General features: G+C 34.9%; 2 protein-coding genes and 1 pseudogene across 2 annotated transcripts; 1 reads left to right on the plus strand and 2 right to left on the minus strand.

The window, feature by feature from the left end:
• Nucleotides 1-197: 197 nt before the first annotated feature.
• On the minus strand, nucleotides 198-1,397 carry LOC136063338 (uncharacterized). The gene is made up of 3 exons (XM_065763558.1): nucleotides 1,296-1,397; nucleotides 894-1,208; nucleotides 198-734 (listed from the first exon to the last, which is right to left on the minus strand). The coding sequence occupies exons 1-3, from the start codon at nucleotides 1,395-1,397 to the stop codon at nucleotides 198-200; spliced, it is 954 nt and encodes a 317-aa protein (XP_065619630.1).
• Nucleotides 1,398-1,708: 311 nt separating this feature from the next.
• Nucleotides 1,709-2,629, minus strand: LOC112015948 (uncharacterized). Its single transcript, XM_024048415.1, has one exon. It carries the CDS (start codon nucleotides 2,627-2,629, stop codon nucleotides 1,709-1,711), a length of 921 nt encoding a protein of 306 aa, XP_023904183.1.
• An 832-nt stretch (nucleotides 2,630-3,461) lies between these two features.
• On the plus strand, nucleotides 3,462-8,732 carry LOC112015950 (CLP protease regulatory subunit CLPX1, mitochondrial-like; annotated as a pseudogene).
• The last annotated feature ends 5,157 nt before the right edge of the window (nucleotides 8,733-13,889 follow it).

Below are 13,889 nucleotides of genomic sequence, written 5' to 3' on the forward strand. Positions count from 1 at the left end.
CAATCATTCCCATATTTCACCTCAATAACCCTCCTCCGTAGAGTATCGGTCTCCATGTCATACCTTCATAACCATTTTCCTAACAAGGTAGAATTAAAACTCCTCAATCATCTAATACCCAACCCTCCAACCTGCAGTAGCTTACAAACCTAAGCCCAACTGACTAAGTGTAATTTAGAGTCACCATTAATACCACTTCACAGAAAATCTCGTTGTAACTTCTCCATACGATTAGCCGCCTTCCCAGGTAAAGGTAGAAGGGAAAGAAAGTATGTAGGTAAGGAGGAAAGAGTACTTTTAATAAGAGTTACCTTACCTCCCTTAGATAGATACAACCTCTTCCACCTTGCTAATCTCCTTTCAATCTTCTCCAAAATAGGATTCCAAATTGACAACTCCTTAAATTTAGCTCCTAACGGTAGCCCTAAATATCTCAATGGAAGAGAGGATTGCCTACAACCTAACATCCCCACCAAAACATCCATATTGTGCACCACCCCTATAGGAACCAACTCAGATTTCCCCAAGTTAATCCTTAAACCTGAGACCTCCTTAAATCTAGCCAAAATTGCTCTCAAACTAGCTATTTGCGTAGGATCAGCATCACAAAAAATAAGAGTGTCATTAGTAAATAAAAGATGAGACACCATCACCGAGTTACCAACCGTATTACCTACAGAGAAGCTTGAGAACTGACTAGTAGTAGTAGCCACATCCAACATACGACTCCAACCCTTCGTAACAATATCAAATAGCAACGGAGACAAGGGGACCCTTTGCTGAATCCCCCTAGAACTACCAAAAAAATCAAAAGGACTACCATTTATTAGAATTGAGAATTTAACAATAGAGATGCAACACATGGTTGTATGCCTACTCCACATCTAACTTACACAACACTCTTGGAACACCTGACTTAATCTACTATCAATACATTCTGAAGCAATTAAAAAAGAGTCCAATATCAGTCTACCTTTCACAAATGCCTTCTGAGAATCTGAAATAAGCCCATGTGCCACCTTTCTAAGACGATTAGCCAATACCTTAGAAATAATCTTATAAATCCCACCAACTAAGCTAATAGGTCGAAAATCCTTGATCTCCACAGCATCCACCTTTTTGGGAATAAGAGCAAGGAAAGAAGCATTACGACTCTCCTCAAACATAGCCTGAGTATGAAAATTTTGAAACACTGCCATAATTTCAGCCTTCAAAATACACCAGCAAGACTAAAAGAATGCCATAGAAAATCCATCCAGGCCAGGAGCCTTATCACCCTTAAAATCACTAATCACCGCAAACACCTTTTCCTCATCAAATAGCCTATTTAGCCAAAGTGCATCTTCCTCCGAGATATAAGAGAACTCCACATCATCTAATAAAGGTCTATGAGCCATAGTTTTAGCGTATAGCTACCTATAAAATGAGAAATACAACCTGCTATAGCCTCCGAATCTAAAGACAAATCTCCATCCACCATAAGCCTATCAATGGAATTAAATCTTCTGTGAGAGTTAGCTATACGATGAAAGAATTTGGTATTCCTGTCTCCTTCTCTAATACAAAAGACTCTAGGCTTCTGCCTCCAACATATTTCCTCCATCAAAGTAATTTTTTCTAATTCACCTTGAACTCTCTCTAACTCCAGCCTTTCCTCCTCCAATAAAGGTCGACTATCCTCAATCATCTCTAAATCACTAAGCTCTTGCTACAATTTTCTCACCCGATCTTCAACATTTCCAAAAACCTCCACATTCCATTTCTTCAAATTAGTTTTCAAGAGCTTCAATTTATTGGGCAAAACAAAACTCGGAGCTCCTAGGACATTATAAGATTCCCACCAAGATTGCACCGTCTCCACGAAACCCTCATCTTTAAGCCACATATTTTCAAATCTAAACGGCCTCCTACCTCTTTGAAAGGAACCACCCTTAAGAACAATCGGGAAGTGATCAGATAACAGCCTAGGCAAGCGTTGTAGAGAGACAGATGGAAACTTATCCTCCCAATCTGCAGAAAACAAAAATCTGTCCAGCCTAGCCTTCACAGCAACTTCACAAGTATTAGACCAAGTGAAAGATCCCCCTTGAAACAGAATAACAATGAGGCCCTGCTCAGAAATAAAATTAGAAAACTCCCGCATAGCAGCAGTAAAAGAGGTAGAACCAGAACGCTCGGAAGGCAACCTTACCACATTAAAGTCACCACCCACACACCATGGAACATTCCACCAACTGTTCAAACCAAATAATTCCTCCCATAAGAACCTTCTGTCTCTCACAGAATTAGGAACATAAATGCTAGTAAACGCCCAAACAAACTGATTTAACACACTTGTAAATGTACAAGAAACCGAAAATTGCCCCACAACTTCCTCCACTTTATTCACAACCCGTGTATCCCACATCAGTAGCACCCCTCCAGAAGCTCCACAAGAGCCTAGATAAGACCAATCAACATGTTGACCCCTCCACAAATTGCGAATCACAGCTCTAGTTATCAACTCTATTTTAGTTTCTTGAAGACAAATAACATCTGGACCCCATCTCCTGACCATATTACGAACTCGAAGCCTTTTATCCCTATCATTCAGCCCTCTAACATTCCAAGAAATAATCTTCAAATTCATTGATGAACCACAACAGCTCGCTCCTTGCTTACATTCCTTGATTTCGTTGAACCAACCTCAACATTCATAGAGGTCAATAAATTTTTCAACTCCCGCTGACCTTTCTGCCCCGACTTGCAGTGCTTCATTTGATCATCTATTGCCTTAAGCTTTTTATTTTTTTTCCTGGCCTCTATAGCTAGCAGCAAACCCGTAATCTACTCCTCAAAACCTTCCAAAGAAGTGCCCACTAATTTTCTAAAAGCCTTAATCCAATTTGTTACCCATTGTGATAAATTATTACCATCAACCGACTCCTTACACCCACCCCCCAGCTCAGAACTACACTCCAACTCCAAAGGAACTTTTGTGGCCAAAGGTACCACAACTAAAGGCTTGCCACTACACTCCCAAGACATCGACCTCTCATCAAAATCCCACATCTCCTCCTCTGCCTCATTAACAATAGACAAAGAATCAACTAACCCATCAGTCCTCTGCTCAGCTAACCATCTGACCGTCATTGATAAAAGAATCAATACCTGTTACAGTCTCTACATCAGTGACTGAGCAATCCGACACACTCTCTGGAGATCGATATAGAGATTAGAGAATCACTATTTGTCAACCATCCCACAATTGTAGCATCCACTCTTTGGAATTACCCCATGATTTGTCCAAAGCACTGACCAATTCACAAACAGACCTGGATAGTTCCTAGTTTTTCCTTTTCCTGTTGTATATTGTATAAATTTCTTTTTTTTTTTTTTTGGGGTTCTATTCTAATTACTTATGTTTTGGATCTGCTTTTGTCAATGGTAAGTTCCTGATAAGTTGTGGTACAAAGACCCCAATGCCAAATTGGCAAGTAAATGTCTAATATGGTCACACAATCAGACGCTATTGTATTTCTTTTGTTGCATTGCTGACATGAAAATATGCATTTTCACACTCAGTTTTTGAACTTGTCCTCAATGTTTGTTTGTTTTTGTTTTGCCTGTAGCCTTAGCTCACAAAACTTATATACTGGATTTTCTGATTGGTGTTTAGGAAGCTGAGTTCAATGTTGAAGCAGCTCAGAAAGGCATTGTCTATGTTGACGAAGTTGATAAGATTACTAAGAAGGTTTTGTGATGTTAATAGATGGAAAAGCACACTTAAATATCTCTATGTGTTATTTACAATAATCAAAAACGAATTTTGTGCAGACTGAGAGCTTAAACGTTGGCAGAGATGTTTCTGGAGAGGGTGTTCAACAGGCATTGCTAAAAATGTTGGAAGGAACGGTGCGTCAATAAATTACCCTTTTCCTTTTGTCTGATTCCTACCTCTTTAATTCTTGGAAGAAGTAGATTATTATTATTATTATTATTCAGTTTTTACATTTTTATAAGTTCAATACATTGGCATCAGGATATCTATAGTTTTCCTAGTTTAGAAATGGGTAAAAACTTAGGTACAATACCTTAGTTATAGTACTTAGGTTCTCCAAATTAAATTCAAACACTTGGGTGGATTGAATTTAATTATCCTTGGTGAAGAAAACACTATTTGTGTTTTATTGGTTGATGCATCCAAGTGTTTGAATTTAATTAGAGAGCCTATTGTAATGCATCTAAAGTACTGTATCTAAGTTTTACCCCTTAAAAATATAATAGTTGGAACTCGGCATTATTCTTGAACAAGTCACCTCACTACCTTAATTTTTTTCACTGTTGATAGCCCCCCCTCTTTTTAGAGCTTTGGTTTTTCATGCTTTCAGTGAATTACAATCTTGCATATGTGCTGATGCATTATGTATTTTCATATTCCATTTTTTTATCCTTGTAGACATCCCAACTTTTGTATATCAACTTCACTTATATATTGGTCTAGATTGGTATGCCAAAATCATAGCATTTGCCATTTTGTTGGAGTTTAGCATGAATTTTGGAATTGAAAGTCCAGTAATGGTTATCTTTGTAGTATCGTCAATGAATCCTAGCTCAAATGCACTTCCTCCTCTCACAAATGTGGGCAGAGAGTGAGGTTGTGCGTTCAAAACCCACTAGGTGAGGTGTATGTGCCAGCAAAAAAAGGGCTTGTAAAATTTTAAATTTCATTTTGACTTGTTTAGTAACTCAAATGGGCAAACAATTGTTTCTGTTACTGTGAAGAATCTTGTGCATGGGAGAGGACTGCATTCCTTGGTTACTTGTACAGGGTATCAATAAAATTTATTAATCATAGTACTATTTGTGTTATTACATATTACATTAAAAGTTTCTGGGCATAGCCATGTTGCCTTAAAAATAACATTATTACACAAAGATGTCCATTGATAAGAACAGGACTGCAAACACTTTCGTGATACTGGAGTTGGAAAGGGCAGTGTATTGACGGAAAAGTTTAGGTAATCCCATGATAGCGGGCGTGGCTCTTCCAATATAGAAAATAAAGAATAGGAGGTCGCTACTAAATTCCTAAATGGCCCACCAAATTTTAGGGAAACTGATTTTTCTCATTTCTTGGGGATGAAAATCAAAATTTTCTAATAAAAGAGGGGGGGGGGGGGGGGGGGAGGGGGGGGTGTTGTTTGGGGTGTGTTTACAAGCACCCAATAAACCCATGTCCTCAACTTCCATGTCATTCTTATGTGGGAGGAAGTGCCATAAACTTTAAGTTGGAATATTTAAGAAATCTACTCAAAGGCTGATGGATGGTTTGGAGTTGAAAGCAACACTAGAAAACTGAGACTCTAAGGTTATGTTTGGTAACAGTTTTTGTTTTCTATTTTCAAGAACTTGTTTTAGGGAATATAAAGTAAAAACAGTTTTCTTGTATTTTTTAAATTAAAAACGTGTTTGGTTAGTTGAAATTAAAAATAGTTTTTTGAAGATAAAAATAGAAAATATTAAAATATGTCATTACTAGAATTTGAAATTTAATGTTAACTCATTAAATGAGACAAATTCATTTAATTAAATGCATATTGTCATTAACTTTTGAAAATTAGAAACTGAAAAGAGTCTTTTGCATATTTTCTGTTCATTTTGGATTGCCAAACAAATTTTTTAGTTTCAAAAGTAGAAAATTATTTTTGAAAACAAAAATTAAGGGGGAAAAACAGTTATCAAACATACCATAAGTTGTCATCCGGGGCTGTAACGATATCCATGAACAGGAAATGGTAGAGTAGATTTTATGTATATGGAGTTTTCAATGCTATTTGATGACAGACTTGCTAGAGTTTTGTAGGATGGGATTTTTAAGGTTAATAGTGGGTGAACACGGTGTCGTTCGCAAGGTTTTGCCTTGTATTTGTCACTTTAATCACAAGTAAATATATTGATTAGAAGGTACCCCTAGGCGACCCTACCCTAGCACAAGAAAATAAAAAAAGTTTTGGCCTGTTGGCAATGAAGGTTTCATCGTTGTAGGAGTTCACAAATCTGGAAGGCTGTTTCATTTTGTGTATTGTAGACAAGTTTTGATGGGGTTCAACATTCTAATAATATTATTAAATAATCTCATTTGAGATCCTTGTCTGATTGGATGGATTTTTTGTGCAGCATCCCTTTATTGTGTCTTTTTAAGATTTATTAAATCTTTTGAATTTCAGATCATAGTTCTTTAAGAGCAGTTTGGTGTGCATATTGTGTATATGAACTATTTTCTTCAAATATTTTACTTGACATTAAAAAGAAAGTACACATATGGTGGTGTGTGGATAACTTGAGTGAACTAAGAATTGAAAGAGTTGAGTCCATGAAAGGTTTAAGGACTTGATGGGGTCTTTGAACACATAACAGGGAGCTTTAAGTAGAATTTTATAATCATTTTGGTAATATAAAAAAGGGAAAATATAATGTTGTTCTTAGTTGTATATAGCATTTCCACCCTTTGAAGGCCATTGAGCCCTAGTTCAACTAGCACCTCCTTCCCGTGCAAGTGCTAGGTCTCGGGTGAGTTTGTGGGTTCAAGACTCTTTGGGTTTGTTTGTAACTAACCTATAAAACAAAAACAAGCATTTTCACATCTGAAGATGTCCTTAACACGAGGAACACATTTTTAATATAATGAAGATATCAGTTCCAAAGCTTCGAGAATCTGCTTGTTTGATAATGTATGGTATGATAATATATTAGGCTATATATATGTTGACTAAATGTTTTCTCTGTCAGATAGTGAGTGTTCCCAATAGAGGAGCTCGGAAGAATCCTCGTGGTGATTTCATTCAGGTATGCTGGATCTAAAACTATCTGTTTTTCTCCTATAATTGTTTCCATTTTATGCAATTATATCTGGCGAGTCATAGCCTCATAGGCAAAAGGAGCACTCAATTGCACTTGGAATTGACAATGCCTGGAGAACTTGGTGTTACACCAGGCTCTTGCCACATGAAATTGTTGAAAACAGTTTGTAAATATTTGAAATAAATGTAGTTTTACTGGGAGCTGTATGAATATGAATTTTAAACAGTTAAATATCTTGGACAGCTTGTTATTTCCACTATTGTGTTTCCTTATAGTTGTTACTTGTGCCTCTTATAACTATTGATGATTCACAGATGGATACCAAAAATATACTCTTCATTTGTGGTGGGGCATTTGCTGATTTGGAGAAGACGATTTCAGAGAGGTAATACCCTTTTCTTGTGCTGGATGTCAAACAGAAATGTTTACTATTGTTGGCTTCTCCCTAAATGTGAGTTTTAATTATTTACATTCATTTTCCAGACGACAAGATTCCTCCATTGGCTTTGGAGCTCCAGTTTGCGCAAACATGAGAACTGGTGGATCAACCAATGCTGTAGTGACATCCTCATTGTTGGAATATGTGAGAATCCACCCAATACGGTTACAGAATTTTTTGATATTCATATTGATTGCATTCTGCGTTTATATTTTCTGTGCAATGCATATTTTGATTCCCTTCATTATCTAGCCTTATGGGTTTTTAATGAACTTGTAGGTAGAAAGGAGTGATCTTATTGCATATGGCCTCATACCTGAATTCGTTAGGAGATTTCCAATTTTAGTGAGTTTGTGAGCTTTAAATGAAGACCAACTTGTTCAGGTGTGTTCTGTCATTTAAATGTTTTAAATATTAAAAATTTTGTCTGTTACTTTTTAGGGCCTTAACATGCTCACTCAGTTTTAGAGGGATGAATGTGGCTTTGTACTTGGAGTTTTGTAACTTTAGTTTGCCTAATTTGCTCAAACTCCAAAATGTTGTATCATGTCTGTTTTATACAATAATGATATGATGGTGCTTCTAAAGTAGTTTGGTTTCTAGCAGGTTGTAATTCTAGAAATTAGAAGTCTAGAATATGTTGGTTTGTCCCATTTGACAAGGAAGTAATAACTTGTTTATGGTTTATTGATGCAAGATAGGTCCTCACCGAATCGAAAAATTCTCTTGCTAAACAGTTCAAGAAGATATTCAGCATGAGCAATGTAAGCTTTTGAACCATTTCTTCTGTGGTCAGTGCTTTTTATTCTTTCTTCTACCTGGTTTATGTTCTCAAGCATCTGATGCAGATATGGTAACCCTCTATGCGGTACAATTGGTACTGCTTCTGTCTATAAAATTTCAGGTAAAGTTGCATTTTACTGAGAATGCTTTGAGACTGATTGCAAAGAAAGCAATGGCAAAGAACACTGGTGCCCGAGGTTTAAGAGCCATATTAGAGAATATTCTTACAGAAGCAATGTTTGAGGTATACTTGGGTCCTAGTATCTACCCTAGCCCTTATAATTTGTATGCAACTATGCCTTCTGGTTTTTGTTTTTGTTTCGGGCCACCCACACCACAACAAACACCCCCCCCCCCCCACCCCCCCCCCTTCTCTCTTCCTTCAAGCGAAGCAACCGTGCAAGTTGAATAGGCTCCTCTATGTTGACCACTTCATGGTATCGGATAATGTCCTATCACTATAAAAGAGATCATTTTCCTTTATTTTTTCTCTTTTTTAGACAGCTTTCAATCTACAGAGTCAATTCTCTACCTCTACTCGGAATGGTCTTCTCTGATCCTGCACCAAGTCTCTGGTCTAGTTGGTTTCCACTTTCCACCTCCAATGGTCATCCTTAATAACACTGGAAATCTTTGCATCAAAAGAGCTGGCAACATCTTATATTAATCTGTGACCAAATTTAAGAATGGGCTAGATTTAGATAATTTCTTCTTTACATGACTCAAAGCATATCTTCAACGATGATTTCTGCTTTTACTTATCTAAGAAATTTTGGATATTAAGTAGAGGAGAGGCCGAGGAAGTGTAACCCAAATTCGCAACTCGTGAAGCACCGCCTGGACTCGTGGAGACAACTCACTCTACCCCTTTCTCTCCACACCACAACGCCTTGTCTCCTCCATCCAAACAATGATGATTGTTATTGAAATTGGGAGAGAGAGATTTGAACGAGATAAGGAAAAATGAATAATGCTCTACTGCTTTATTATTAAGAACTGATCTGTTTATATACACTGCGTCATTTACTCATTAACAAACTCATTAACAAACTTAACAAACAAATAACTAACTCACATGACCAACACGTGATGAAATAAAGGAACAAATAACAGAAAATATAAAACTGCATGTAGCACAGCAGTGAAAACTAAAGCACCTAAACTACTTGCAGCTTGACTGAATATTTCAACACTCCCCCTCAAGATGGAGCATATATGTTGCTCATGCCCATCTTGCAAAGTAGGTTGCTGAACTGTTGATGTCCCAGAGGTTTTGTAAGTAAATCAACCAATTGGTGCTTTGTTGAAACATGAAAGGTCTTGACTAAGCCATCTTGTATCTTCTCCCTCACAAAATGGCAGTCAAGCTCTATGTTCTTAGTCCTCTCATGATAGACCGGGTTAGCTGCTATGTGGATTGCAGCTTTACTGTCACAGTACAAAAGAGCAGGATGTTCATGACTGATTGATAAGTCCTTAAGCAAGCCTTTTAACCATACAAACTCACTAACAACAGCAGCCATAGACCTGTATTCTGATTCTGCAGAAGACCTAGACACAGTGTGTTGTTTCTTGGACTTCCAAGCAATTAAGGACTCACCATCTATATTCCATGTCTCAAACCTTAAGGCTAAGTTGGGTGCTAATGTCAGTCCTAGGCCTGCTTTACCAGTGGTGTCTGCAGAACATATTCTTGCTCCTGAACCAGTGGCTGTGTTGGATACCAGAACCCATCAATTGAGGAGCAGACTTATCACTCAAGTACTGGTGCAGTGGCAAGATGAGAGCACAGCTGATGCTACCTGGGAGAATTTGTTTGAGTTGCAAACCAAGTTCCCTCACCTTGTGGGCAAGGTGTTTTAAAGGAGGGGGTATTGTTAGGAATTCAGTGAAGGCAAGGTTGAACATGCGTATGGGATGCTGATGATGTGATGCTAATGGCTAATGCATGGCTAATGCAGGTGGGGCTGCATAAAAGGGTACTCAGCATGCATGCACAGCTGATCATGGGAGGGCTGCCAGTGCATGCACAGCTGATCATGGGAGGGCTGCCAGTGTGGTTATGCAATTCTGTGTAAGTAGTAAAAGTGTAAGGAGTTGTGTGAGGTGTTAGTAGATATAAGAGTTAGTTAGACTATGAGCTGGAGTTAGTTAGACTATGAGCTGTCATGGTAGTTATAAGGTTGTTACAACGGTTATGATTGGGGGGTTACAAGTATATAAAAGGATAACCAATTGTAAGGGGGATATTGAACCATTTTGTTAATTGATAATTCTTTCTTCTGTATCTTCTCTCTTCCTCCAAACTCAGTTCTCTTCATCTTGTTCAAGGAGGCCTAGTTGACCTCGAATTCAACTACCATCAACTCTGTTCATAACAAGAGATATTAAGGTAGTTAGTAGTGGGAAGATGAAAGGGTGAAAGGGAGGGGAAAAAGAGTAAAAAGATAAGATATAGTAATAAACATCAAATTATTCAAGTCATGCTATATAATATAATAATGATATATTCTTATATACTATATTTATAATGTAATAAAATGACATCTATTAAATCAAAGAAAGAAATTACCATTGTAAAAGTACAAAACTAAATCACATCAATCTAAAGTGAAGCTCTAAAAAACATAAAAATTCATCAACTTAAAGTAAGATTTGAAAACAGCTTATGTTGATAATATGAGACTGAATAATTCAATAACCTACAACAGAATGTTAATTATTCAATAACTGAAAATATACTTGCATTTTTTATTGTGTAATATGAGGCTAGCCATACCACATCAACCATATTATAGAATGTAAAAAATTTATAAAAATATATAAAAAAGAAGGAAAATAATTGTGAAACTTTTCAATTCACAATTATCAATAATACTTTGGAAAGAAACTCATAATTTCAACCAAAGAAAAAAAAAATGAAAACTTAGAAACTCGTATGGTCTAGGCATATTTGAAAACTCAAAAGGATATGCATCTCAAAATTTAGCATGGTCATGTTCAATTTAGGCCAAGTATATAGGTTCATTGCTTCCCAAGCACTAGTAGTATAGTTATTCCTTACTCCTATATCTACATCAAACTGGTTGAAATCACAAACATGAATTCTATGATGTGGCTTGATGCAAATGAGTTGCAAACAAATATTAACGATAAATACGAAAAAAAAAAAAAAAACTTTTGATACACTGAACCATGATCACAAAGGATTGGGAGTGGACCATGATTTCTCTAGCACAACAAATCCATAGGAGCCACATAATAGGAAATCAAGACCACCAGAAAATGAAAAAAAAAATTAAAATTTTGAGAGAAAGAGAGAGAAATAACATTTTATGTGTGAGAAAACTATGCACAGAATGTGAAAGAGAATTGGAAATTTATAATAAGAAGATAAGAATAAAAAGAGCCAAAAATAAAGAAAGATAAAGGGATAAAGGAAGAGATATTAATGTAATTAGTAGTGGGAAGATGAAAGGGTAAAAGGGAGAGAAAAAGGTTTGAGAATGTGTAACAATAAGCTAAGAAAATTAATTAAAAGAAGAAGAGTTAAGAGAGAGAGAGAGAGAGAGAGAGAGAGAGAGAGAGAGAGAGAGAGAGAGTTGGAAGTAAGTGGAGGATGTGGCTGCTGATGTGTCTCAACAGAAGCATAGCAACAATAAATATTACACTTCAACTTTTTGATATATATAGATGACATGTAAGCAACAAATTCTTTTGATAAAATTTCATCCATTAGAATATGAGTAAAATGTTTTGTTGGTAAGCATGGAAGTTGTAATTTGAGTTGCAACTTTGGTTGTTGCTACTTTTCCCAGTAACCAAATGCAAAATAGTAGTCAACTTCTCATTTACAATATCCACGATTTTGTGTATATACTATATATAACTCACAGTAGAATCTTATTAGTTAAAAAAAAACTCATAGGAGAAATACACCTCAAAAAGAGAAAAATAGAAATATTTTAATAAATATATTATAAGTGTTTTGATCCTTTTCTATTATTATAGTATATAAATCTTTCAACCCAACCTGCATGCATACTACTGAAATATATTAATCAAATTTATGTAAAAATTTTGACTGATGAATTACATTTTTAAACCCAATGTACACACCATTGAATTATATTTTTTTTATATTCTTAATACACGTGTCAAATTTCGTGCTAATCTGATGTTATATACTATTCGGTCCATAAACTCATTTTTAATGCATAATTTTAATATAGAAATTCAAATTTAAAATTTGAACATTTAATAGATTAACGAGCTATTGATCTCTGAACATTTTGAAATTTTACAAGCATGGAGGTTATATAGTAAACATGTAATTCAACAATAGATTTAGCGAAATTCACATTCCAAAAAAAAAAAAAAACATTTTAATTGTTGTAACATTACTTAAAGCCACACTAGGTGTAACTTGACAAATTATGCAAATAATAATAATAAGAACATATATTTTAAATTTCTCTTTAACTAGTAGCATTTAGGCATTAGAGAAGTACAAAAAAGAAAAAGAAAAAAAAAAAAAGAAAAAAAAAACTAAACTAAACTAAGCATCAATACAAAATTCGTGAATGTTTAATTAATTTAAATACTTGCCATGTACCACTTATTACTTATGGGATTGTGACCCTCTTTAAATGAATCAAAATAACTTAATGCTTTATAATAAAAATGACACACTCTAAAAATATAGTTTTAAATATAGAAATATAAAGTATTTGATATCGAAACAAAAACATATATTTAGATATATATATATATATAAATGCTTATGTTTTGTTTTTATAGAAAAATTAGTTTTTATAGAAAAATTACACACACTTATTGTTTTTTAAGAGAAAGCAGGGTGTTTGGTACATGGTGGAAAATTTGCGGCTTGTCACTGCGTATGCATATTGTATTATGAGAAAATTTCAACTCACAATTCGTAGGACACAATATTCAACTTTTTTATTTCTTTTATCTTACATTTATTTTTTACACATACTTATATAATATTTGAAAATTTGTGACCTATAATCCGTAATGACTGTTTTTTAATGTCAAACCAAGACACTACTTGATTTCTTTTTTGGGTAGACATAATTTGAACTCAAGATCCATATTTTACAAAATAAAACTTTATCATTGAAAATAACCAAAACATGTTGTCATGCTTATTTTTTTTTATTTTGATACTGGATAGCCTCATTTTGTGAAATATCCAATAGACTGAAACCATGTGAAAAGTTTTCAAATACAAACACATTTTCTTGATTTCAAAATTTTATTTATATGGTCAAAAGGCTCATAACTAGGTCTTGATAAATTACTAGGTTACCCAACTCACATCCAAATATACGTTATTTGTTTGTTCACTTTTCTTTAGTTGTATTTAACTTTCAGTAATTCAACAGTTGAAAATCAAGAGGAAACCAAAGTTACCAATACTTTTCTCAAGATCATTTCAAAATTTTTTATTGAAATGAAATATTGTGCTGTTGTCTTAATTTAAATATGCTATTTCCGTGTCGCCATTTTTCTTTTTCTGTGACTAGATGACCACAAAATTGTAGCATAAATTAGAATGAAAATGTAAATTCCAAAAAATGAACTTATCACAATATTTTAAGCTACAATGCCTTTTTGCATAACATATTATAAAAGAGAGTAAATCACTTAAATAAATGCAACTTGAACTAAATTCATTCCAAGAACGATGTGCACATAATGACTTAAATGCCAACAAGAATTTTATTGATGAATTGAAAATTCTAAAAACAACACACTAGGAAATATAACATTGGTCTCAGTCAAACTTCAAAAAAAAAAA

Source organism: Quercus suber, unplaced genomic scaffold (genome assembly GCF_002906115.3).
Source record: "Quercus suber isolate HL8 unplaced genomic scaffold, Cork oak 2.0 scaffold_21, whole genome shotgun sequence".
NCBI classification, from domain to species: Eukaryota; Viridiplantae; Streptophyta; class Magnoliopsida; order Fagales; family Fagaceae; genus Quercus; species Quercus suber.

Coding starts and splice junctions, on each gene's coding strand:
- LOC112015948 (XM_024048415.1), bottom strand. CDS start 2,629: ATGAATTTGAAGATTATTTCTTGGAATGTTAGAGGGCTGAATGATAGG.
- LOC136063338 (XM_065763558.1), bottom strand. CDS start 1,397: ATGGCTCATAGACCTTTATTAGATGATGTGGAGTTCTCTTATATCTCG. Junction 1,209..1,295: donor ATGAGGAAAAGGTGTTTGCG/GTGATTAGTGAT, acceptor TGTATTTTGAAG/GCTGAAATTATGGCAGTGTT. Junction 735..893: donor AGGTGTTCCAAGAGTGTTGT/GTAAGTTAGATG, acceptor ATTGTTACGAAG/GGTTGGAGTCGTATGTTGGA.